The sequence below is a fragment of the Haliotis rufescens genome, unplaced genomic scaffold, assembly GCF_023055435.1.
Source record: "Haliotis rufescens isolate VD_foot unplaced genomic scaffold, xgHalRufe1.0.p SCAF_5, whole genome shotgun sequence".
NCBI lineage: Eukaryota > Metazoa > Mollusca > Gastropoda > Lepetellida > Haliotidae > Haliotis > Haliotis rufescens.
The window spans coordinates 53,511,443-53,539,343 of record NW_025964223.1 but is presented as its reverse complement, the minus strand read 5'-3'; the positions used below and the strand labels follow the sequence as shown (position 1 = coordinate 53,539,343).

The window sequence follows — 27,901 nt, the reverse complement described above, 5'->3', positions numbered from 1 at the left end:
CGATTTTGATTGGACTATGCATAGACTCATTAGTCTAGCCAAAATATAACTCCATAATTCCAGCCTAGTTCGGCAAGGGTGGAAACTGGACTTTATAGCCAGTTAACTCAATTGCCTCTGGAAGATGCCTATAGTGTATATTTAAAGAATTTGAACAAGGCAAATGAGTTCTGAGACAAGGATCATCATATTTCCCTGCTCATGGGTAGATGAGGATTAAACAGCTGGTACTGCCATGAGACTATACTACTCCACTGTTCATAGATATGTTTTCACAAAACTCATTCTCATAACATGTCAAGTGTGTATTTAAGTGGAATGACATATCTGATTATCCCCATAGGACGTTTAGTACCTAAATCAGACAAATGAAGTTTTTCTTCCAAGATAGGAGGAATACTGCTTAAGTCATTAATATTCAGCAAATATTACATGGAACCAATTTGGTTCAATAGTTCAGCCTGACATAATTTTTATGATAAACACTGGTTCAAACAATACCCACAGTGTAATGGTGACAATTCTAGATTCTAAAAAAGATTCTAAATCAAACTTTTTTATTTATACCTTGGATTTGAATGGCTAATTTCTTGACCTAGCAGTATTCAAAAGCTACAGGTTATATTAGGGTAACTTTTAAATGTGAAGTTTTCTAGATATACGGCTTTTCCATTGGACGAGAGGTCGTTCACATGACAGCGAAAGGGACGTTCATTAGCGTATGAACGACATATTTTTACGTTCGTACATTTTTCACGATACTGTATTCTTGAAATGACAAGTATAAAACGTCAGCGCAGGCAAAATAGTGGTGAAAGTAATATGAATGGGTCGCTGAAAATAAATGATGACACGAAGTGTTCGCGAAAACACTGACGAACTACTTACACATTCCTGGGAAAACTTCTGGGAATTTCCCAGCACGAATACAGACAGAACCGTTGTTTCTGGAATATTGCTAAAACGGCATAAAATCACAGTCACGCACTCACTCATGTAGGCAGATGGACCTGACAGTTGGACGTTGAACATGGTGTTTGAAACGTCCGTAAAAGTTCTTGAATCCCCCTTTCATTTCCTTCGATGTTCGCAGATCCACAACATTCTTGCTATTTAAAGTGTTGTCAATTTTTGGGTAGGCTTTTGGTTGGACCCCCACCCCCAACCCCCAACCCCCCTGGACATGCACCTCGTCCATCTGCTGTAGACACAGACTGGCCAGGTGAGACATGATCACCTTAGCGTACCCCTTCCCTCGGTGTTCCTTCACAACATGTAGCAAACCAATATTCCCATGATGGCAAGTCAGGGCGCATCCAACCAAGGAGCCTTCATCGTTGTACAGGCCGCAAGATGGTAGTTTGCTGAGGATTTCCTTCAAGTATATCTCCGAGTGTATGCCTTCGTTGTAATACCACCTGGTGTTGACGAGATGGGCTTCTTCAGGATGAAGGTTTGACATTGTATATCCCTCTGGAATGTTTCTGGCACATGAAAGAGAATATTTGACACGTTGAATGTAGAAAATGTCATCACATTAGGATAACCCACGTTGGCTTTAGCAAAGACGAATGACTTTTGGTAAATGAGCAACATTTGATTTTGACGTAGAGGGTGATTTTGGTTGGAGATGAGAATATTAAAGTAACGAACTGTATTCCTTGGACACTTTTCTGCACGAAAAAGCACACTCTTTGGTTTCTTACAGTGCGAGGCATATATATTTTATTTTTAGTAAAACAGGGACTCGATTGTGTCGACCCGACTCACCTCCCCTACTGGAAGTCAAAATGTATCTCCCTGACGATGTATCTATAGATCGTTTACATGTTGATTCCAGGCAAATATGGAACCATTGCAATGGATGCGTACTTGATAGAGAGGATAGCGATACAATGAGGGATTAAGTGAGTTTAGTTTAATTATGCTTTGAACAATATTTAAGATATATAAGAGAGTGTCAGCTTGAAGACGAGGAACACCCGATGTGACAGATTTCTGACTTTTATCACCTTGGTGACACCATCGAGTTCCTAGGGTAGGAACACCCGATGTGATGCAGATTTCTGACTTTTATCCGCTTGGTGACACCATCGAGTTCCAGGGGTAGGAACACCCGATGTGATGCAGATTTCTGACTTTTACCACCTTGGTGACACCATCGAGTTCCTAGGGTAGGAACACCCGATGTGATGCAGATTTCTGTATTTTATCACCTCGGTGACACCATCGAGTTCCAGGGGTAGGAACACCCGATGTGATGCAGATTTCTGACTTTTATCACCTTGGTGACACCATCGAGTTCCTAGGGTAGGAACACCCGATGTGATGCAGATTTCTGACTTTTATCACCTTGGTGACACCATCGAGTTCCAGGGGTAGGAACACCCGATGTGATGCAGATTTCTGACTTTTATCACCTTGGTGACACCATCGAGTTCCAGGGGTAGGAACACCCGATGTGATGCAGATTTCCGACTTTTATCACCTTGGTGACACCATCGAGTTCCAGGGATATCAAAACATTGCAACTCAAGTGCCTGACATTTGATGACAATAATCGCGGACAAAATAAATATGTGACACAGTGCACATGTTAATAACCACAGCGAAATACACAGCAAATACTTATTGAAAGTTAAAAGGAAAATCATAATTATGAAACATATGCCTGCAGTGACAATGGCAGACAATGGACGTCACTAAATGTAATCAAAAAGTCCAAGATTTCTCACAATATTCACCAAAACAGCATCATACCTCACCTCGGTCTCAGCGTCTCTTTTGTGACTTTCATAACAATAAATGAGTCCACACTGTATGTCCTGTCACGTTGACATATCATATTGATAACAGTTGATACAACATCATCGCCGAAACCTGTAACATAGATACATGTGCCATTGCAAATTATGTGAGTCAATCACAAGCAAAATATCCCCTTAACGTCTCAAATACACGGGTCTTGAGTCAACCTTCATGGGAACAGCCTGTATCCAAAAGGTTGTCAGTTTGCAGTAGCTAATACGTCTCCATATAAAAATATACTGAACCGCAAAAGAAACGTCACCATGGATAGATATATGAGAAACCTTTTTGTCCAAACACTGTAAACGTACTTTGAGACATATTAAACAGATGAAACTGGGCAAAAACTGATCATCAAGGTTGAAATTAAAGTGTCAAATGTTCTTGAAGTGAAACACAACACTATTCTCTGAGAAAATGGCATCACAAGTCAGTATCTCATGTGTCCGCCATGTGCATTGATGACTGCTGTGCAACGTCGATGCATGGAATGAATGAGGCGGTTCATGAAGGCCATAGGCACTTGAGCCCACACTCTGAAGAACGCCTGAGACAGTTCAGCTGCAGTTGTAGCCCTTGGTCGGACGTCATTCAGCCGTCTTTGAATCTCGCCCCACAGGTGCTCAATGGGATTTTAATCGGGACTGAGGCCAGGCCGCCGCAGGGTTCTGGTGCCATTCTGCTGGAGGAAGTCTCTTGTTGCTCTCGCAGTTTGGGCACGGGCGTTATCATGCTGAAACTCGTGGTTGCGGCGACGTGCCAAATGAGGTATGGCGTGTGGTTTTGGCGTGTGACTTGATCAATGTACTGAGCTGCTGTGACACCATTCCCTCTCCCTGGACCGACGTTCTGGAAGACCACAGGGCCGACCCTCTGTGCAAGACCAATTCCACCCCACACCATGATGCTCGGACCACCCCCACGAGTCTCTCTCAACAACACAAGCATCCCAATAACGTTCCCCAGGGCCTCGCCAAACACTCTCTCTGTCATCTGCTGGTGAGATACAGTAACGGCTCCACTGCTGGTGGCGCCATTGCTGGTGATGTGTTGCCCACTGAAGACGGTCCCGGCGATGACGTGGTGTTCAGAATGGGACCTCGGTGTGGCCTGTGACAGTGGAGGAGTCTGCTCGTCAATCGTCGACGCACGGTGTCCGCACTAATGTGTTGCTGGTGTGTCCCCATGGTCTGTCGAGTAGATTCCGCAGCAGTAACAAAGCGATCTTGAAGATGCTGTCGCACAATCTGTCGATCCTGACGTCGGGTGGTGACCCTTGGTCTTCCACTACGTGGTCGGTCATCTGTAGTGTTGGTGGTCTGGTACCGTTGCCGGAGCCTGTATATATGGTCCTTACGTGGACTTGAAATGCATTGACTACTTGCCGGGCGGTTTGTCCAGCTTGCAATCGTCAAAGGGCTTGGTGTCGCAGATTTCTTGTCAATCTTGGAATGTGGCAGCAATTCAATAACGAATGAATGTTATCCGATCTGGATGGATTTTTATAGGGCGAGAAATGGGGGAACGCATGTGCATTTTAATTTGCACGGAACTCACGTGCATCGGGTTACCATTGCCGTTGCCGTGATACGTTTGGGCGATCGGTTTTATTGTCATCTGCTTTGGTTTTATCATCAAATTTAATTTTTCCGGACAAGGTAATGTTAAATTTTAGAGACTTTGACAAAAATTACCAAGATATTTAAATGACAACTTTTCATGCCATGTTACTTGGGTGACGCGTCTTTTGCGATTCAGTATATAAATCGTCAATGCCAGAGAATAATCACTCTCTATTATCTGCCGAAACATTGGTCGTGAAAGTCAAAATTGGCGTAAAAATTATATCAATGGATCACTGAAAAACAGTGATGACACCAGGTGTATAATTCCATTAAATGCCTGCACCTGGCCTAGGGAGTATCATTGTGGGTAAAGCGTTGGGTCGTTAAGCTTAAGGTCATGGTTCGATTACCCACAAAATGTATGAACCTTGGTGCTCTTTAATATTGCTAAATGTTTCATACGATGGGATTGATACGTTCCGAGCTACACATTGAAATACATTCAAGATATGGAAAATTATTTATGTTTAATCATAATCCTCTTCATGACACACTTTTACTAACGATGTTGGAGGGATGTTGTCCCAGTTTCGTAGAAGTTCTCTTGGTTGTCCAAACCTCCACAGCTGCTGTTAGTGGTAATGGGTTTCTGTTAGAGCTGTCGGAAACAGATGGAGGCTGACGGAGCTGGGTCAGGCTGGTGCTGAAGGACCACAAAGCCACACACGTGGATTATAGCCATGACAGTAACTGAGTTGTGCACCGATGCATTGTTCTGACGCAAGAGCGCACCTTTTCACAGCTTCCCACGTCTTTCATCCTTTACTTGCCTCACATGTGCAATAAATATGCTGCGTATTTTGTCTGGCCTTTTGGAAGTGTATCATGACGGCACCATCGGCACCCTTAAACACGGATCCAATAATCTTTCTGTCTTCTCTGCTGGAAGCGATGTCAAATGCATCCAATGTTTTGATTGATCTTTTTAAAGTTGGAAGTGGTGGACCCAGGTTTCACAGTCACAAATCGTTGAAGGATCTTCTCTGGACCAGTTTAAAACACAGCTAGATTTTCACGAGACATGTTTTGGTTGGTAAGTTTTTGATCAGGTCTCAGAAGCCTTACGAACTGATATGTTCTTATGGTGTCAACATTTCTTTGATAGTGGAATGTGCTCTCTCATTCGCCGGTCGGTCATCGCCATATAATGGATTCTCTGGATCATTTCTGGTGTTTTGGGCGTCACCAGCATTCCAGGACGGGGGTCGTCTTTAAGGCTGTCGCTGCCATGCTTCAACTCTGCAACGGTGGCATTGGGAGGGGCGTCCTTCCCTAGTGTTGTACTCATATCTTCATGGATGGCTTTTGGTATCAAGCCCATTTCTTGCAAGTACTGATCACTGCACGTTCCTCAAGCTTGTAAAATTTTCAAAAGTCACAGACTTGTCATGGTGAAAGAATGTGCTGATTTGACTGAATTTGTGGAAATACCGCTATGACAAGTAATGTCCTCACAAATAGATTCACTGTTATGTAATTCCTACCTGTGTGAGGCTCCGAACGTTTTGATCAACCCTTTTTCTTATACACCGATGTCAGATGATTTGGGCAAACACGGGCGAGCCAGACATATACAACAGAGAATATCATTATATCAAATAGCCAAATGTACTTAGCCAATACACTCACATGAAAACGCAGTCTTTTCTGACCAGTGTATGACGCCAGGCTGTTGAAGCAACAACTCCAGAGCGTCTCGGTCTGTGGTGTAAACATATGTATGGTTGCCCAAGAAGACAGGATACTGAAACAAAGGTTTCATGTGGCCCTGATTACAGTGGTGTAGGTAATCGTCTTTCGTAAGTCGGAGAACATTTCATATGATGAAAAATATCAAAGCCGTATTATCAACATATGTTGATGGTGTACTGGTAATAAGAAGCCTTTGATGATAGAGTGAGTGAGTGAGTGAGTAGGGTTTAACGCCGCTTTTAACAGTATTCCAGTTATATCACGGCGTGTCAGCTTAATGTGGGAGGAAAGCCCGAAGTGATGCAGGTCTCAGACGTTTACCTCTTCGGTGAAACCCACGAGCACGGGTATGGTGCTGACAAACCTAGAAACATAATCGGGGCGAACCGGGATTCGAACCCACAATCATAGGTTTCTGGCGTGCCCAAGGGACGCAACTCTGCACAGCGAATCGCGGCGCCTTAGCCGACTGGGCCACCCGTGCCCCCTTTGATGATAGAGTTAACATTCTATAAAACATGTTGGAACACCATTCATATTTCCCAATTTAGATTTTACCAATGAAACATTTACATGTGTAAACAATAATGTTTAATATATCCTTGTTTACATAATTGTGTGTGACAGTATATAAACGTAAATCTGTGCTTTGTGCTTTGGTTATGAAAGGGCGACTTTATACTTTATACATTCACCTGACAGTTTATGAATATACATTTGTGCCAATGACAACATCTGTTGCAATTGCTTTGTTGAAATGAAAATGATTGTAAATGTTACCTTGGCTGTAGCTCTATCAGCCCGCACAACTAGGGCTCTGAAATCTGGCCAGCGGTCCACGATGAAGTCGTAGTCAGTTATAACAGAATGGAGTTTTGAAAGTATTTCACCCCGGATCTATTGAAAATTAATAACACCGATAACATACATTAGGTAATTCTTTACATCGTCAACCATATCTTCAGCCCATAACACTAGAACCCTCCAAAATACTGAGTACACAGAATATACTCACCTGATATGCTCGCTCGACGTTTTGTAGAGTCAGTAAAAGCTGAGTTAGCTTCTGGTTAGTCAGGATAATGGCCATTGCACAATAGCATCTGTGCGAATGTGAAAAGAATGTATTTTTGGTGGTTTCTATAAAAGCTATAGGATTATGAAATAAACAAAATATTTAAAACAAAGTTAGAGGCTTATGAATAAAACCAGATTTTTTTCATGAATATAAATAACAGGAATTACTTAAGTCGCTTGGCCTTGTCAAACATTTTCTGTGCACATTCATTCGGAAAATTGCATGTTTCGGGAAGAGCTTGTGCTTATTGCTTGACCAACCGTTACAGACATTGCCATGGCCAGTGATCCCCCCCCCCCCCCGCCCCCCCCCCCCCATAGAATACATACCACATACGCGGCTACAACCACCACCTTTGTGAACTGGCGCTTGGATCTGGTCTCAAAAACAAATGAACGAACACATATCTTCTGGTGGATCATCCTCCGTCTCATATAGAAAATGTATGGAATCCTAGAAGGGACATTGTCGCATTGTCGCATTGTCTTCCTTACAAACACAAGCCAAAAATGTCCAAATTAACCAAAGCGTGGCAATGCAACAACACAACATTTTGGCCATTTGTCTCATTGTCGCACTTTGAATAATCTTTTTTATTTTACCAAAGGGCGACAATGCGACAATTTTCAAGGTCAAAATATGTCGTATTGTCGCCCTTTGGTAAAATAAAAAGACGCCTTTTTACACGTTTTTGATGGTGCGACAATGCGACAACAAGACATAATTTGACCTTGAAATATGTCGCAAGTTTCCATACCCAATAGAATCGATTGCACGATTCCGACTATATCATGAGCATATGTTTATGAATCACCATCAAATAGTAATGATACCAGATGTTCGAGAAAAGGAGAACGTATTCTGCCTAATCGCTGGCACCCGTCAAAATAGGGAATTACATTGGACATCAATTTTGTCTCTGATTCCTCAAATTTGGAAATGTCCTCAACATGTCTACCATAAAACATTTTGAAAGCTTTACTGAGGCACGACAATGCGACTAAGCGACAATGCTACAAAAGGCCAAAATGTCGCGTTGTCGCATTGTTGCGCTTTGGTTATTTTTGACACTTTTTACTTGTTTTTGTAAGGGCGACAATGTCCCTTCTGGGATTCCATAAAAAATGCGATGGCGATGGTTGAACTTCCTTCTAGGATTGCATGATAATGCGATGGCCACAGTGCTGACAGTTAATAAACATACATCTGTGCCATCGTCAACAGCTGTTGCATTTACTTTTTGAATGTTAATATTACCTTGGATCAGCACGCACAACTAGGGCCAGTAATCTGGCCAGCGGTCCACGATGATGTCGTAGTCAGTTATCACAGAATGGAATTTTGAAAGTATTTCTCCCCGGATCTATTGACAATAAATAACACCAAGACCAAACATAAGGTAATGCTGTACATCATCAACCAGCTTTAGCCCATAACTGTAGAATCTTCACAAATGCTGAATAAACTGAATATGCTCACCAGATATGCCCTCTGGACGTTTTGTGGGGTGAAAAAGGTGAGGTAGCTGCTGGCTAGTCAGGACAGAAGCCACTGCCCATAGGTTTATGAAATTAAAGTGAGTGAGTGAGTATGGTTTTACGCCGCTTTTAGCAATATTCCAGCAATATCACGGCGGGGGACACCAGAAATGGGCTTCACACATTGTACCATGCTAAAAGCGGCGTAAAACAAAACTCACTCACTCTTCAACGCAAGATCACCAAACATACAACAAAGAAATTTCGGCTTTACCAATATAAATAGTAAATAAAGCCGAAAAATATCCTTTCACAACATTCGAAGAAGTGTAATGTGAATTACCTTGGTATGAAGAGCAGAACTGACATTTTCATAACCATAGGATAAAGCATAATGACATTTATTTAAATGTAATTTCATTGCTTCCAAAACAACTTTGCATACCTTTTCAATGCCAGAGACTTCATGTAACACGGGAATTTTATTAGAACTATGTACACGTCATCCAACACAGTTTCAAGTCGGGCACTTCTACAAATCCTATATCTGTATGAAGTTTCATGGACAGACAGTTGTCGCTTTCAACCACCACGGAAGCATAGTCCTGTTCCTGAAGACATTTGTGCGCCAGGTGAGACATGATCACCTTGGCGTACCCCTTTCCTCGGTGTTCCTCTTTCACGTGCAACATCCCCAAAAAGCCGTAGTGGTAGGTGAGGGCGTAGCCCACCACGTGTCCCATGTTGTCGTACAGGCAGCACGACGGCATCGTTCCAATTATTTTGCGAATGCAGCTGGTTGAGTATTCACTCCTGAACTTCCAAGTGGAGTTCACCATTTCTGACTGACCTACTTGGACGCTTGACACTGTAAACCCCTCCGAAACTGGCCTACAATAACACATACAAAAGAACATAATACCAAGTACAAGAGACGTGGGACGTAATGGGTAGGATAAGAATTGTGTCGATGATGTGGAGGGGTCACAATGACTGTTAAATATGAACGATGAGTAGATGGCTTCATACTACTTAATCATCTTAGATACATTTAGCATTATCAACCTGTGAAGTTCTGGGGTAGAATAGGTCTTCAGCAACCCATGCTTGCCATAAAAGGCGTCTATGCTTGTCGTAAGAGGCAACAGACGGGTCAGGCTTGCTGACTTGGTCGATGCATGTCATCGATCCCAATTGCGTGGATCGATGCTCATGATGTCAATTACTTGATTGTCCGGTCCATACTCGATTATTGACGTAGCTGGACTATTGCTAAGTGCAAACAAACAAACAACCAAACAAAAGATATATTTATCACATTGCAGTCTTGTTAAGAACTATAATATGATTGTACACTGCCGGGCAAAGGAAAGTACACACCTACAAAATAAGATTTGACCAAAAAGTTACAAACGTTATAAAAACGTTCCTGGGCGGAAACACTCGCCTAAACACTGAAAACTATTATACAGTGTACCATTTCTTGTTTGTATCATATTTATCCACCATCAAACATGGTTCACGTGCAACATCCCCAAAAAGCCGTAGTGGCAGGCGAGGGCGTAGCCCGGCAATTAATAATTGGCAATTGGTCGTTATAAACCTGACTTCTTTAATAATTGGTATTCAGCTATATAGCTGAATGATTGCTTTGTGTCGTTTAAGTAAACTCACTCATTAACCTATTTGCTATTTTTATCAATTATTTTATTCCGTGAGCTCTTAGGTGGTCAAGTCATATTGAAAGTGTACGAATTGCGCCACATTGGGATTTCCGTTTTACAAGTTGACACGAGGTGAAATACTGTTTAAACGGTAACCTCCCAATAGTCAGACATCCCATTTGTCAGACAGCTTATACCAGGATTAGTCAAGGTTGGCCAGTCAAGCAATAGTTACCTGTTTACCTTTCATTAAAGTGGAACAGACCAGAAAAACACATTTTGAGGAGTTTACAGGATAGCTTTATTATGTACTTTTAATCATCAAATCATACCAGATATCGCCCTTTTTGAAGTATTCATTACATTATTGCAAAAAACACTATAGATACACAATACACACTGATCACAGTTCAGTACAATGGCTGTTTTAAGCTCAGCTTCATCAAATGTCCAACAGGATCCAAGAATTCAACCCGACACAGATCAAACGCAACTTATAAACACAATTATAATCTGGTTAATCTGTATCACTTAACGAGTTGGAGCAGCTTATTCTGCCTACAGTTGGAGCAGCTCATTAACTAGTAGGTAGTGAGTGAGTGAGTTGTGTTTCACGCCGCGGCGTGTCAGCTTAATGTGGGAGGAAAGCCCGAAGTGATGCAGGTCTCAGACGTTTACCACTTCGGTGAAACCCACGAGCACGGGTATGGTGCTGACAAACCTAGAAACATAATCATAGGTTTCTGGCGTGTCCACGGGACGCAACTCTGCACAGCGAATCGCTGCGCCTTAGACGACTGGGCCACCCGTGCCCCCAACTAGTAGGTAAGACCAGGCAGTTACACTGGTCACACTTGATTTGTCTGTCTGACGATTGGGTCGTCTGACCAATGGGATGTCTGATAATTGGGAGTGAACCGTTTAATCAAACCGACTCTCTCACTCACTCTCCCTAAATTAGGAATGCACTGATGACATTCTGATGACCAAAATCGACGCAAATTTGAGTATGATGAACCTCAATATACCCGTGGTCGTCGGTATCACCCAAGTTGTGAACGTCCACAACCTACCTCAGTTTTGCTTTCCTACCACAAATAATGTTATAACCGAAAAGCCGTTCACATCAGTTTCAAACCAAATCACCCCCTTCCTAATATTAAGACAAAACGACTGCATGGATTAAAAGTCTCGTTCTTTGAAACACGGTGATGGTATACTTTCATATCACCCGGTGTCATAATTGATTTTCAGTGATCCATTCATAAAATTTCCCCACTTAGTCTTTTACACCCAATGAATTCGGTTTCGTCGGATAATCGAGACTGGTTATTTTCTGGCATTGACGTTATCTAATTACCTGAGTTGCAAGGTTTCCTCTGTGGCTCTCAGAAGTCTACAGGGTGTCCTGTGGGTGATACTTTTGTTGAGTTGATTCAGAATGGCTGAGAAAACTGACATCAACTTCGAATCACAACCTGATGAGTGAAACATTAACAATAGTGCAACCTTACCCGCTGAAGACTACGCCATGAAGTATTTGCACACATTTTGTTCATTTGATCAAATTTTATTTTTTAAAAAGTTGCTTTTTTCGGCTAACAAATTTAAGCTTTGAAAAATTCTGTGACCAAAGATGATTTTAAATGGGCTTTATCAACATCGCCTGCGAAAAACAACTTTGTGAAAGTCTTACTCATTCTCAAATATTACAAAAAGGTTCATGTAAATCCCCTAAAATCAGCCTTTTCGATACATTTTTGCCTCACATTTTATTTATTATTGTTAGTAGACCGACAGGGAAGTGTTGACATTTGTTCTGGTTCTCATTCATTGTGTTTGTTTGTTGTTTAACGCCGCAATCAGCCATATTCCAGCTATATGACGGCGTTCTGTAAAATAATCGAGTCTGAACCAGACAATCTAGTGACTGAGATCATGAGCATCGATCAACGCAATTGGGATCGATGACATGCATCAACCAAGTCAGCGAGCCTGACCACCGTTCCCGTTAGTCTCCTCTTACGACAAGCATAGTCGCCTTTTACGGCAAGCATGGGTTGCTGAAGACGTATTCTACCCCCGATCGTCACGGGTCCATTCGTTCTGAACAGATCTGATCAATTTCAAACCGTTTTAAATATGTCGTGAATTATGCAGATCACATGGGCCCCAAAGGGGCCTTAACTCATCTTGACTTATGTAATTGGAAGATACGAGGAACCACGGGAACCTGTCGATTTACATCAGATCAAGATGAATCTCTCCGTCGAGAACACAAAGATTAAATACAGTATAACCTGACTATAATGCCACCTTGTGTACTTTGGAAAACTGGCATTATAACCAGGTTGGCATTATAACCAGGTATGTGCAAGATGGTCCGGATTGATACAGTATAGAAATCCGTTTAAAATACCTATGGTATCATAATCAGTTAGTACTGGTTGTAGCAGGTTGTAATTGATTAGTCATATGTGGGACATGTGACCATTCCGTGACCTTTACCTCTAATTCTGACAATATTTGACCAATCAATGACTCCCTCTTTCATAAGTATTCTCCTCAAGGAGTCCAGCTCTTTTGCATACACCATTGACGCCTGTCCCGATAATGGGGTCTGGAATGATCAAGACAAGTGTGTCAGAATATTTGTTTCATTCAATACTGTTCTGTCAGATATAATCGTTAGTAACATATCTCCTCTGTTATTTCGGTACTTCCAAAACGCAGGTTAGATTGCATATATTCACAATACCCACATACTGTTTCTGGCTACAGGTATCTTTCCCGATCTCCTCTTGTAATGGGGGCACGGGTGGCCCAGTCGTCTAAAGCGCCGCGATTCGCTGAGCAGAGTTGTGTCCCTTGGGCACGCCAGAAACCTATGATTGTGGGTTCTAATCCCTGTTCTCCCCGATTATGTTTCTTGGGTTTGTCAGCACCATACCCGTGCTCGTGGGTTTCACCGAAATAGTAAACGTCTAAGACCTGCATCACTTCGTGCTTTATTCCCACATTAAGCTGACACGCCGCGATATAACTGGAATACTGTTAAAAGCGGCGTTAAACCCAACTCACTCACTCACTCACTCCTCTTGTAATGTCAGTAGGTTAACATAGTGTAAAATATTGTCCCCCTGTGTGACACGTAATCCTATCATAATCGATGTAACTATTATCAACCAGTATTTTTAAGCCAACTCATTGCTGAGTATTTCTTAATATTAGCTAGTATTCTGCACAACCACCAGTAGCTAAAGTGATGACGTAAATCCTGCTGGGTATCATGCAGGAAGCGGAGGTACTGTAAGTCCCCATGATCCCCAGCGAGGTGGCCTAGCTTTGGTTACTGGTTGCCTATAGCCCGTGTTTTAAAACTGTATGCATGAAATTGTTATGCTGAAATATGTTTCATAAATTGTTGTTAAATATAGTATGCTCAAATAGTCTCATGAATTGTTTTTAAATATAACCTTTGCATAAATGACTCAATGTGAATAAATTAACTTGGTCTCGTCGCTACATGGCTGAAATAACGCCGATGCGACGTTAAAATTTTGACTCACTCACTCATTTACTAATGTCAGTTGACACATACTCTCATATCATAACGGTTTTTATTCTTTAATAAACGTTTTTTTGTTTGGTGAACGCCGCACTCTGCAATAATCCAACTATATGACGGCGTCCTATAAAAAATCTAGTCTGGACCAGATACGCCAGTGATTGATATTATGGGCGACCCACGCGCGGATCAACCAAGTTACCGAGCTTGACCAGACGATCTAGTAAGTCGCCTACTACAACAAGTATATTTTGCCTATTATTCCAGAATATGTAATCACGTGGAACAAATGCATGTAGGTTATGCATGAGTGAGTGAGTGAGCGAGTTTGGTTTAACGCCGCTTTTAACAGTATTCCAGTTATATCGCGGCGTGTCAGCTTAATGTGGGAGGAAAGCCCGATGTGATGCAGGTCTCAGACGTTTACCACTTCGGTGAAACCCACGAGTACGGGTATGGTGCTGACAAACCTAGAAACACAATCGGAGCGAACCGGGATTCGAACCCACAATCATAGGTTTCTGGCGTGCCCAGGGACGCAACTCTGCACAGCGAATCGCGGCCCCTTAGACGACTGGGCCACCTGTGTCCCCGTTTTATGCATGAACGTATATCATCATTTGTCCCTACATTGTATAACAGCAAGCGTACACATACATTCAAGAAGTGAAGATACCGACCTCCTAGACATGTTATTCTTATTGATGGCACGCAGTGTCCGCATCACGTCGCTTTACTCTCACTATAGGCGTCGTCAGTAAACGAGACAGGGTGTTTTTTCGTTTAACAACAAACGGTATCAACATAATGCTTTCTGATATGGCCACACCGTTTCGCTGTACATGAATCTCGACTGTTGATCGAGGTATGATTCAAGGGTTTCGTGCGTTAGCAATTAATGAAGACTTGCGTCAAACCCATACTACGGAGTTAATGGCGGTCACTGATTGACTAAAATGGACACGGGACTGAGTCTCGGGTCTGTTTTCAGGAAACTGTGAATGAAACGTAGATACTGTTTGTTGTTAATGTAACCAAAACCATTTCATAACTACAAAATACCATGGCTATTTTACCCACAACACTTATAATTACTTTATTCACACCCCACTCAGTCACTAAAATCTCACTTATACAATAACTCTCCTTTTGCAGAGCCTGCATCGTACCGAGATCTAAATGCAATTTTTGAAATATAGTACAAGTATCTATCTATCTATCTATCTATCTATCTATCTATCTATGTTTTTGTTTTGTTTGTTGTTTAACGCCGCACTCAGCAATATTCCACCTATAGGACGGCGGTCTGTACATAATCGAGTCTGGACTAGACAGTTGTGTACATCATGAGCATCGATCCACGCAATAGGGATACGATGACTTGCATCAATCAAGTCAGCGAGCCTGACCATCTCATCCCGCTAGTCGCCTTTTACGACAAGCATAGTCGCCTTTTACGGCAAGCATGGGTTGTTGAAGACCGTTTCTACCCCGTATAAAATTAGGAATACAAATCTGAAATTGTTTGATACAGCTCTTTTGGAAGTATGTTTGTGAAATAGTCCAGCAGTAAGTTAGTGTGTGTGTGTGTGTGTGTGTGTGTGTGTGTGTGTGTGTGTGTGTGAGAGAGAGAGAGAGAGAGAGAGAGAGAGAGAGAGAGAGAGAGAGTGTGTGTGTGTGTGTGTGTGTGCGTGCGTGTGTGTCCGTGCGCGGGCATGCGTACGTGTGTGCATGCATGCATGCATGTATAAAATACAAGTTGTTATCCATAATATTCCCTGTAACATGTATATACAACTTCCAAATTCCTAAAATAAATACTCTGTTTCAACATACCTGCGAGTTTGCAGAGCGACGGATTACGAGAGCCTTATAGTCCGGCCATGTGTCCACGATGAAGTCAAACTCGGTCATAATACACTGTAGCTTTGACCTAATTTCACCGGCGACCTACAACACGCATGTACACATGGTGACTTATAATAAGCCGATATTTCAAGTTATCTGAGGTCACCTCGTTAAAGTGCTATCGGAGATAAGGAGAATCAGAAGGTTATCTATGGCTATGCCTACATACATAAACAGGAGGTGTAGAGAAGGAGGAGACATGTGCGTGTTGAAGGAGTACTGACATCGTGTGGCCATGTTGTTGATCAGTAATACTAGTCTAGGACATACATTTGTTCAACCCTACCATTGTCGCTCTGTCGTCACTGCTGATATCCTGTAATACTTGCTCCAGTCTGGTGTCGTCTAGTACGTCTACCTCCGCCATGGCTGTGTAACCCAAGTAGCTACATGTGTAGGAAAGAACCTAATCTACCGATTTGATCCGAAAGAACACGAACAAAGACGACACAAGAGGAGATTCGTACAAAGGCGACTTTACACTCGCCAGCAAATAAGGCATAAGGGCGTTGCATGCACATATATATATATACCCGACTTCGGTATGTTTCATAAAATCGAGTTTTAATGGTCAATACTTGTTTACATAAAATAAATAAAACAACAAAATTTGAGTTGAGTATTGCGTCATTTTATTTATCGCAAATGACGATCAGCCATATTGCTTATATGTATCTTGGAGATGCTGCTTCAGAGCAAGCTTTGCGTTGAGCTCTCGCTGATTAGTTGAAAATATTTCTCTCCTGTGAGTCCATTTGTTTCATCGCACAAGGCTTTACCACTTTTAGGGTGGCCAGTGTGAAGAATATTTGTCATATATGTGTAAAATATGTAAATAAATGTAAAATTTATGAAATCCCCTCATACAATGTTGTCCATTTTATCTGTGAAGCATAATAATTAAGCAGGTGTCTCATTAACCATGTCACAGCTGTTATATGGCAGTGCATTTCATTGTTTAACAATGATGGTATCAGTGTTACATTGTTTCTGTTGAGATTCGGTAGACGCTCATTGCATTGCATCTGGGCAATGTGAGCAGTTGTCAGGAAGTTATTATATTTAGATGCTAGTGTGGCGTGTGAACTTCCGAACATGAAAATTCTGTCATGTTCTAGTACCGTTAGACCGGTAAGGGCACTGAAGGAAACTTCCAGTAGCTTGTTTGGCTGTACATATAGTGGGACAAACGCCTGTTTTGGGATCTCTCACATATTTCATCGCTTTGGAACCAGCTTTCATGTGAGGATCGCTCATCATCCCTGATTCCCTGCCTTACCCACGTCGGAAGCTTGACCAATGTCGCCGCTGGGTGAATATATAATTATTATTATCACTGACTTTTGCTATCACCAATGTATTTTTGTATTTGATACTGAACACTGCCATCATATCATTTGTCATTGAATATTGTACTGCCACTGTATCGTGAACTGCCATTGTAATTGCTGTACAGTAATTTGTGTTCTTTTTTTAAACAAAGTTAATTTTGTAATACATTTGTTGATTGTATACCACTTGTTGTTTGTTTGTTTGTTTGACACTTGGTTCTTTTATGTAAAGATTTCTGGGTTAACATATTCTTTCAATTTGGGAATCAACACGTAACACAGTGATGAATTCCATGATATATCATGTTTTAGTTTGTTTCCGCCTGTAGCAAAACTTATTGTATGTGTATAAATGTAAGATATCTAAATAAAAGCGACCAAAATAATTTCCATAATCCTACTACAGCATAAGCATGTGTTTCTAAATCACCATCTACTAGTGATGATTCCAGATGCGTCTTCAGGAGGTCGGGCGATCGCATTATTACCCGGCTGACCGCACGCGTGTGGTCGCGGTAAAGCCTAGAGGTAAGTTCGGGAGGTAGTTCGCCTAGCCTTGCTCCAAGGCTGTACTGAATGATAAGTACGTGGGTGTATTGTGATTCTATCCTTAAAATAGGCAAGTCTAGATAAGCGGACAGTACACCATTCTCTTATAGGGACAACCTGTTCTTACTGATCGCGCAATTTTGATTTAAATTAATATTTTTTGCCTTAGAGACTTGTGCAAGTCTTTAGTTCACTTAGACCAAGATCGCGTCGCACATTCTTAAAATATTTGCTTCTGACCGGAATCGAACCGACGTCTAAAGAATAATATTTCAGACTAGTCACTGCACTTCAAAAGCTTCATTACATCTATTTTCAATGTTAAAAGTATTCACTTTGTTATCAGGAACATCAAAGTATGAACCCATCATACTTGTGCTGTAATTTTTAAATGTGTGAATTTTTCACCCTCGTTCATGAAATAATTTAATGTGAGAACCTATAACACTTGTGGACAGGAGTGTGTTGATCCCCGGCGACACCATTTTGGATGCTGTGCCGCGAGAGCGAGTACGGGCCTTCTGTTCAGGAAGGCGCCATGTTGCCTCGCTGTACGCTCGCCCGCCCGCCCGCCTTCCTGAACACGGCGCACCCACTCGCACGCACACACACGCACGGAGACACATGCATATGCTTCAGTAAATTATGTGGCTATATGTCTTACATTCAAATACCTCTTCAGCATTTGGCTTTGCTCTACCTACCATCGCCTTGCATTCCAGCCATCTGTCAAACATGAACAGAGGTGTCACAATATGGTTGAAATACTGCCGATGTGACTGAAAACGTTAACTCGCTCACTGACTCAATTAACAATGGATTCAAAACACATATATGATTGTCCAGACTCGATTATTTTTCAGACCGCCGCCATCCAGCTGGAATATTGCCGAGTGCGGCGATGAACAACAAACAAACAAACAAACAATAATCACATGTTTTATTACGTTTAAGGTCTACGTCTTAATTAGTACAAACTATCCAGTTTACCGTCACGTCTGGAACAACCTCAAATCCCATATTTCCATGCAGCCTTAAGGACGGCGCATTATCACATTCTATTATGACATACACCTCTTTCTTTTTTTTCAGATGCTTCAGTGCGAGTTGGGACATGATGACCTTTCCGTATCCCTTCCCTCGGTGCTCCTCCAGCACGTGCAGCATCCCCAGATACCCGTAGGTGTAGGTAAGGGCGTATCCCAACAGTACCCCCTCCTCGTCGTAGAGACAAGCGGAAGGAAGCTTGTTTATCAGGTGCTTGATGTAGGCCTCAGATGCATCTCCACTGCTGAACTTCCACAAGGAATTAATCAAAGGTGCTTGTTCTGGCTGTAGGCTGGACAGGGTATAGCCTTCCGGAACAGACCTTTGTAAATGGTGACAAAAAAGCCCATATACATAAACCAATCCAACATAAGAGCTCTGACACATAATGAATAATGATGGCCATCTTTGTAAGGAAACGCGACAAAAGCCTATCCATATTCTTCAGAAATCTCGGCTGAAATTAGAATCAATTGTACAATTCCGACTATATCATGAACATCGTTTATGAATCACTATCAAATAATGATGAACGTGTTCTGCCCCATCGGGGGCACCCATCCCAAACACATGCAAAGGTAATTGTTCAAGAAAGAAAGGTGTGTCATTACAATGTCGTTGTAACTGATGAATTCAAAGTCCATGACACTTATACTGATAGCCTGATGCTCCATGGTTTCCAGCGTATAGTCCAGGCTTGATCTGCCTGTAGGTTGGACAGAGTATAGCTTTCTGGACAAGTCCCATGTGGAGAATTGGAACAATAATGCTGAACAGTTTATCGTGTAGAATGGCACACTATCGGGATCTATCACCGACAAGAAGGTAAATACAACATCGAGTTATTGAATGGTGTGTAGTTATTTAGAACTGTAACATGCCGTACCTGAGTTTCAGTGTATTCTGTGTAACGGCCAGGTGAACACAATCCGTGTTTATTTTGAAGGGAACCTTGTAATGGTGCATCACTTCTAAGACAGCTGCTCTAATCGTACTGTCCACGGCTGCAACTATAAAGAAATAAAGGAAATAAAGAATCTCTCTCTCTCTCTCTCTCTCTCTCTCTCTCTCTCTCGATCTTGGTTGATGCACATCATCGAATTCCAATTGCGTGGATCGATGCTCATGGTGTCAATCACTGGATCGTCTGGTCGAGACTCGATTATTTATAGACCGCCGTGATATAGCTGGGATATTGCTGAGTGCGGCGTTAAACAAACAAAAACAAACTTGACAAAACTGTATTTGTAGATAACTGTTAAGACTTGGGAAACTATTTTAAGGTTATTATGAAATAAGAATATGAGCAAATGTGGGAAATGAGATCCATAACAAGTTTGCCCAATACACATACCACTCGACGTTGCTATGAAGGAAACGTATATATTTCACGTAACAATGTATCACGTATCACATGTGTATGTGATTCGTATGGAAATCCGTTGAAAACGGGCCGAAAGGCTTGAAGACCATACATCTTTGTCGATATTCACAAACGTGAAAGATGATATATGACTCACAAGTAAACCGTTTTCCCTGTGACCAGTTCATGACATCTGGGTTGTGTAGGAGGCTCATCAAGGCATCGTTGTCAGTGGCGTACAGGTTGACAGTTCCTTGAAGGAACTTCAACTGTCAAACAATCACGATGTTCAAATTCACATTAAACACTTTGTACTTTCTGCCAATAAATATATAAACACCCAAGGCAAAAATTATTTTTATCTTTAGTTTGCCTAAACTGTGATATTCTCTAAGGTCTGTTTCATAATGTATGACACGCCCATGAAGGGGAATCAAAAGCATTCATCTGAATCAAAACATCAATACATCAGTGACCAAGTCACTCAATTATATTATCACGATAAAAACAACAACTTGACAATGGCTGATTCCAGAATTTCATTAACTTATGTTGTCAAATCCGAATGTAAGATTTCAAGCGATTGATATTTCGTAACTGTACTCCATACCCGATGAGGGGCGGTCGGGTAGCCTAGTGGTTAAAGCGTTCGCTCGTCACGCCGAAGACCCGGGTTTGATTCCCGACATGGGTACAATGTGTGAAGTCCATTACTTGTGTCCCCCGTGATATTGCTGGAATATTGCTAAAGGCAGCGTAAAACCAAACTCACTCACTCACCCCATACCCAATAAGCATCTTCAGGTCCAGGAGAAAGGGTACAAGAAACGAATGACGAGTAAATGACGTTTGTATTATCAGTTGTGTTACCCACACTCACACTCAGGAGGCTAATTACGTTATATTTTAATATGAAGACTAACGAACCTAGTATATTGATCAGCTATGATGCAAAGAGTAAAATACCTCCACAGCATTCGCCAGAATAACGATCGCTCTGCAATCCGGCCATCTGTCCACAATATACTCATAACCACAGATACGGTTTTCCAGCGTGGCTTCTATTTCTCCCACAATCTGAAATCAGACAACAGTACATGTTTGTCTTAACACAGATTGCCGACTCATAACTATTACTGTCATCATATCCGATTAGAATGCATTCGCATCATAATCATTACTTGGGAGTTGTTGTGCAGTTAATTATTTTTTAGTTGATTTGATTGTTATTTTGGTGAATCTCACGAGCGTAGTTTTAGTGGTGAAAAAAGAAATTGAGATAACCAGGGCGAATCTGTGATTCCAACCCACGATGACAGATTTATGTCATACCTAAAGGACGCCACACGCCATTCCCCTGTGACTGGGCACAGTATGACATGTTTGTTTGTTGTTTAACGCCGCACTCAGCAATATTCCAGCCATATGACGGCGGTCTGTAAATAATTGAATCTGGGCCAGACAATCAAGTAATTGACATCATGAGCATCGATCCACGCAATTGGGATATGAAGACATGCATCAACCAAGTCTGACCACCCAATCCCGTTAGTCGCCTCTTACGACAAGCATAGTTGCCTTTTACGGCAAGCATGGGTTGCTGAAGACCTATTCTAACTTGTCAACTAAATTTGAAAAACCTACCTGTTAAATGACCAAGGAACTAAACGGAATAACTTTAAAAAATATGGAGGATCTACAAAGGAATTAAACACGATTCTCTTAATTATGTGAATAAATGATGAATAAACTTCAATGAAAGAAACTAAATATCTAATTCTAACTGGCTGAGATTATGGATATATCACGGTAATTAACTGACTGATGCCCGCTACCGTCTTATATCTGTCCACAACCTTCGCATTTCAAGTGCAGTCACACCCATACGTTAGTGTGTTTATGCGATGCGATCTTTAGGCATCGATGCGTTTTGGAGAACAGTTCTTTAATTAAAACCGACATGTCTCAGAACAAGGGGAATGTGGAAACCTCAGAATTGGTTCATTGCCAATCAAATGAAGCTCCGCACAACCTTGATAAGAATACCAGAGGTTATCAACTTCTTTTTTCCACATCAACGTTTTTATACCTGATTTCGGGGGCATGGGTGTCCCAATCGTCGAAGGCAGAGTTGCGTCCCTTTGGCGCGCCAAAAACCTATGTAAACCCGATTATGTTTCTAGGTTTGTCAGCACCATACCCGTGCTCGTGGGTTTCACCGAAGTGGTAAAGGTCTGAGACCTGCATCACTTCCGGCTTTCCTTCCACATTAAGCTGACGCGCCGTAATGTAACTGGAATACTGTTAATAGCGGTGGTAAACACAACTCACTCACTCACTCACTCACTATACCTTATTCCGTAAAGGAGAAGTCATGAGTATCTGTTGATTCTGGAGGTAGAATCAACAAGCGACAGAACTGAAGAGATTTCGAGTGATTTCTCCGACTTGTTATGGTTTATTTTAAATTATTTCATAATTGTACATAATAGTCTATATTTGCGTCAGTTATATTTGTTAAACTGTACGTTGTGAATGGCCATTGTATTCCTGGCTAAGAATAAACTGCGAAAACAATGGTGTGACGTCATCATAATGGTTTTATGTGCTGTGACATGATGTTTGTTAGTTTGTTGTTTAACGCCGCACTGTAATATTCCAGCTATATGACGGCGGTCTGTAAATAATCGGGTCTGGACCAGACAATCAAGTGATTGACATCATGAGCATCGATCCACGCAATTGGGATACGATGACATGCATCAACCAAGTCAGCGAGCCTGACCACCCGATCCCGAAAACAGCGTTCTAGCTAGACCTGGGAGGAAAGCCCGAAGTGATGCAGGTCTCAGACGTTTAACACTTTGGTAAAACCCACGAACACGGGTAGAGTTGTAACAGACCTAGAAACATAACCAGAGCGAACCGGGATTCGAACTCACGATCATAGGTTCCTGGCGTGACCAAGGAATGCAACTCCGGAGAGCAAGTTGCGGCGCCTTAGACGCCTGGACTAACCGCGCCCTGGGGAACTTTTGAACCTCAAAACCTACATGCGTAACTATATCGCATTGCTGGGCATTGTAAAAATAGCCAGTTATCAAGGTCGGGTCAATCTTCTGCCGAACAGGCGAACCATAGGGCTAAGAGAGGTCATAAATACAATGTGACTTGAAATGGGGTTCAACATCGCGTTCAAGATTATTCGCTAGTTTATTGGTGCTTGCCTGGATCTAGTCCTGACTTCTGCCGGTTTTATAGACCCCACTGAGACACCATGTTGCAGTTTAAAATGACAACCTCACTCAGACACAGTATACCGACTCCCTTTAATGCCGACCTCTGGACAGCGTAATAAGTACCATTTTGTAGCGTGTTTTTACATGACCCGACCAAGTACTCAACGGCTAACACTCTATCCAGTAGACCAAGGAGCTGTCCTTAAATACAAAGTGAATAATGACATAAAACAGCTTTACCTTTAGCGTTCCAGGACATGTCTTAAGTTCCTGGATCAGTGGAACCAGCTGAGTTCTAGCCAGCCTGATCACCATTCTCAGTTAAACAAACGCAGCAGGCTGGGTAAAACCGAGGTTCACCTTCGTGAGACGTCGGTCGGGTGCTGCCTTTGTATTTACGTGTCGTTGATGAAGAGGACCTCAATACACCATGTTTTATTCCCGTGGGGGCGTCTTTGTACGCTGCACTCGTGTTGACTGGTGGGAGAAAGCAAAGCATTAAGTATAAGGTGGGAACATTCACTCCACATGGACCCTGTCTGGCGCTCGGCATTAAGGGGCTACAACAAGGACTGGTCGGCTTGGAGTCAGTATACTGTGTCTGAGTGGGGTATTCATGTTAAACTGCGGCATGGTATCTCAGTGGGCTAGCACTAAAAATAGGCATCAGTCCTGACTAGTACAAGCAGCCACACAAACACACACACGTACATGCTCGTCGCAACATAAGTGCAATAATCTTGGACGCGACGTTAAACCCCATTTCACCTCACCTCACTCTACATGGTCTTATAATAAATAATGTCTGCAATATTTAACCTTCACTTAACCATCTTCAGAATTTGATTAAAATATCGTTTGTGTCTACATACCTGGTTTTGTAGACAGCTTACCGCCTGCGTTTGTATGACCTAAATAACACTATCTGTGACAGGGCACAGTTATTTCTGAATCGATGATCAACAGGTATTAAGGTCAACCGCTGTAACACACTTGTGAGGGATTGCCTGTTACGTGCTCGATGCAACGCAGTATTTCCACAAGACATGGACGTGTGTATATCAGACAACACACTTTTAATAGCGACCGACTGACAACTTTTAATCTGAGGGAGATAACTCATATACCATAAGTGGCATTCACGCAACATTGCCTTAAAGTCGGCCGGGACGGGCCAAGACGGGTCAACTCTATTAATAGGTAATTACTCCATTATCTACGACCATACCTACATATTATTGATGCAACATACGCACATGTCATTAATGAACAATCATAACCAAACACGTGCAGCATAATTAAGACATTGCGAGTACATCGCTGGAAAATCAGGAAGTCGAGCTGTCTGAAGGCGTGGCTGAGCTAGTTTATATGTAAAAGATGAATCGTTAAACGAAATAAAATTTGAAACGTATCAAATACTTCCAACCATGGTGATACAAATTTCCATTTGTCGGTATATCAAAGTAAATGCCACTTTATAATGTCACTGTTCATTGTATTAAAAGCAGACATTGGTCAAAGTGAAGCCATTTTCCCCATACTCTCAACACAGTCTCGCATGGGTACAATGTGTGAAGCCCATTTGCCGGTGCCCCCTGCCGTGGTATTGCTAGAATTGTTGCTAAAAGCGGCGTAAAATAAGACTCACTCACTCTTCAAAGCAAGATCACCAAATACACAACAAAAGAGTATAAAAACAAAATAATTTCGGTTCCACCAATACTCAATCACTCACTTAAACTTCGAATACCGTAAGAATGACATTATAAGAAAAAAGAACGGTTATTACCCTCGTGTGCTTCCGTATCATTCATATTATATTTCATTAATCTAAATTGTATTATATATATAATATGAAATGATTTTCTTTTCAGAATGGATGATATTTATGGAAATAATGAACAGATTAATGTGTAATATACGATATTCGAACATAGAAAACTATGGTCCGTTAAAGTGAATCCCTTTTCCCTCTACACATTCAACATAGTCTCTATCAGAAGTGTTTGGTCTGTGTTCGGTCCGACTTGGCCAAGACTGTCAAAATCAACTTAAACGTCACATATGTATCATCAAATGTGTTTTCATATATAGAATAGTATAATATCTTCCTAAATACCACTTTATAGTGTCACAGATCGTGGTATATAAGCAAACACGTTGTTCAAAGTAGAGCCATTTTCTCTCTACATGATACACATGAGAGGTTGATTCAGACCGAACACTTGTGAGACTGTGTTGACAGTATGGGGAAAATGACTTCACTTTGACCAATGTCTGCTTTTAATACTAGTCAATAACGTTGATTGTGTCATTTATGCCTTTATTAAAATGAGAAAATGTTTGTTTGTTCTTTAACGCCGATACGATGACATGCATCAACCAAGTCAGCGAGTCCGACCACCCCATCCCGTTTGTCGCCTCTTACAACAAGCATAGGTTGCTGAAGACCAGCTCTAACCTGGATCTTCATGAGTTCGTTGAGGCTGCCCCATCGATGGGGCAGGATACACTTACCTTTTTTCGAACACCTGATATCATCACTGTTTGACAGTGATTCATAAACACATGCTCATGGTGTAGGTTGAATCGTACACTCGACTGTTTTGGCAGATACAGTAAACTACGGTTATAACGAACTCAACGGGACTACTGATTTGAGTTCGTTATAACCTTAGTTCGTTATAAGCATATATAAAGCATAACTACAGCAAATAGTCGGGACCAAAAAGTAAGTTCGTTATATCTGTCAGTTCGTTATAAGCGTGGTCGTTATAACAATAGTTTACTGTAACAGTATATCATATGAATATGGAAAGGTTTTTGTCGCTTTTATTTATTGGAATTTTGAATGATATTATTATTTTGAAAGTATTTCAAAAAGGAAATTTATTAAAATGTAAACACAACTTAATATTCCAGACATTTTCCATTTGAATTAGCGGCGTTTGGATCTAGAATTGTAATTGCAAGTTCAGTGTGTCTGTATCGCCAATGACGATCTTGTCTGGCCGATGGATTAAACATGTTTAACCAACTACATTGCTATCGTGTTGTTAGCTCTCTTGTAAGATATTGGATATCTAATCGAATGTATCGAAATAGTTCACTCGCAGGTTCTGCAGCCAACTGTCCTATTGTGAGCTGATATAACACTGTCCTGTGAACAGCCGAGTTTTCCTGGATATTCTGAATATTTGTTCAGAATGCCTCCAACGGGTACACGGCATCTTAACTGACTATAAAAGCCCAGTTTCCACCCTTGCCGAACTAGGCTGGTATTATGGAGTTACATTTTGGCTGGACTAACGAGTCTGTGCATAGTCCAATCAAATTCGCGCACCGAAATCGAAATCCGGTTCGTAAACTGTCGTGCAGATTTCGGTCGATTGCAGGATTTGCAAAGCAAGTGCACCGCCAACTCGTTGTCAGCAGATATTTTCCAAATCTTGTCATGTTTTTAGTCAAGGTGCTCACGTGATTTGATGCATTTCGCGATGTAAGACCCATTTTATCACAATATAGATCTTGATTATCGATCAGATCGTTTTGACTGGGCGCCACCATTTTGTGTGAAGCAAACGAAAGTGATACGAGAGGTGGAATCTGATTGGTCCATAGGAGAGGCTTAGAAGGGACATAACTCGTAATAGCCACTGGTGGCGCTACGATCGAGCCCAGTAATTCCAGTCCAGTTCGGCAAGGGTGGAAACTGGACTTTTAAAGTCAGTTAACTCTCTTGCCTCGGGAAGATGGGTACACGGGTGCACCAGGCATCTGAGCCACATCGATTCAATGTGCTGAGTTGCATCCCTTGGACACGCCAAAAACTTATGATTGTGGTTCGAATCCCGGTTCGACCCAATTCGTCTGAGACCTTCATCACTACTGGCTTTCCTCCTACACCAAGCTGACACGACGTGAATACCTGGAATACCTTTACAAGCGGCGCGAAAACCAAATCACATATACTCTTTCACGGGAAAGACTTGTGAAATAAAAACATCTGCTTTCAAGTCACAATAAACATTTTGTGATGTCAATCAATTTTGTCAACCAAACTAGTGAGTTAAAGTGACATCGGGAATATTTCAGCCATATTCTGACTAGAATGCTGAACTGGACTGTTTTAAAGTAGTGTATAACAGCTAATGTCTATACATCCAGTAAAATAAGTTTAAAGGAAAGACACAGATAGTCGCTACGTCTCGGGTATAAACTCAATATTGTCATGTCATGGATGGTTATTTCGGCCTCAATGTTTTGATATAGTAAGTGTTCACACCACTACTCTCTCATGATCAGGGGCGGTCGGGTAGCCTAGTGGTTAATGCGTTCGCTCGTCACGCTGAAGACCGGGTTCGATTCCCGACATGGGTACAATGTGTGAAGCCCATTTCTGGTGTCCCCCGCCGTGATATTGCTGGAATATTGCTAATAGCGGCGTAAAACCATACTCACTCATTCACTCACTCTTGATGATCATGTTATAACATGTTACGAAAACGACTTAATAAAATCATGTTTTCTCCTCCAACACGATCGGTA

At 41.7% G+C, this 27,901-nt stretch overlaps 2 protein-coding genes across 6 annotated transcripts; both read right to left on the bottom strand.

Annotated features, from left to right (window-relative positions):
- Positions 1 to 1,184: 1,184 nt before the first annotated feature.
- LOC124126240 (glycine N-acyltransferase-like protein 3) lies at positions 1,185 to 16,290 on the bottom strand. 2 transcript variants are annotated; one of them, XR_007218389.1, is made up of 10 exons: positions 16,108 to 16,290; positions 15,750 to 15,863; positions 12,854 to 12,965; positions 11,706 to 11,823; positions 7,533 to 9,572; positions 7,141 to 7,228; positions 6,906 to 7,022; positions 6,063 to 6,177; positions 2,766 to 2,880; positions 1,185 to 1,484 (listed from the first exon to the last, which is right to left on the bottom strand). XR_007218389.1 is itself a non-coding variant. In XM_046489651.2 (5 exons), the coding sequence occupies exons 1-5, from the start codon at positions 16,186 to 16,188 to the stop codon at positions 9,173 to 9,175; spliced, it is 825 nt and encodes a 274-aa protein (XP_046345607.2). In that variant the 5' UTR covers positions 16,189 to 16,290; the 3' UTR covers positions 7,519 to 9,172. The 2 variants fall into 2 exon arrangements, 1 of the variants encoding a protein (XP_046345607.2); XM_046489651.2 differs by lacking the exons at positions 1,185 to 1,484; positions 2,766 to 2,880; positions 6,063 to 6,177; positions 6,906 to 7,022; positions 7,141 to 7,228 and having other exon boundaries at positions 7,519 to 9,572.
- A 2,334-nt stretch (positions 16,291 to 18,624) lies between these two features.
- LOC124126267 (glycine N-acyltransferase-like protein 3) lies at positions 18,625 to 24,886 on the bottom strand. Of its 4 annotated transcripts, none has more exons than XM_046489668.2 (6): positions 24,579 to 24,886; positions 23,591 to 23,827; positions 21,078 to 21,188; positions 20,269 to 20,380; positions 19,635 to 19,758; positions 18,625 to 19,070 (listed from the first exon to the last, which is right to left on the bottom strand). In XM_046489668.2, the coding sequence occupies exons 2-6, from the start codon at positions 23,663 to 23,665 to the stop codon at positions 18,665 to 18,667; spliced, it is 828 nt and encodes a 275-aa protein (XP_046345624.2). In that variant the 5' UTR covers positions 23,666 to 23,827; positions 24,579 to 24,886; the 3' UTR covers positions 18,625 to 18,664. The 4 variants fall into 4 exon arrangements, with proteins under 4 accessions (XP_046345624.2, XP_046345632.2, XP_046345617.2 ...); XM_046489676.2 differs by having other exon boundaries at positions 24,607 to 24,886; XM_046489661.2 differs by lacking the exon at positions 24,579 to 24,886 and adding an exon at positions 24,223 to 24,501.
- Between the last annotated feature and the right edge of the window lie 3,015 nt (positions 24,887 to 27,901).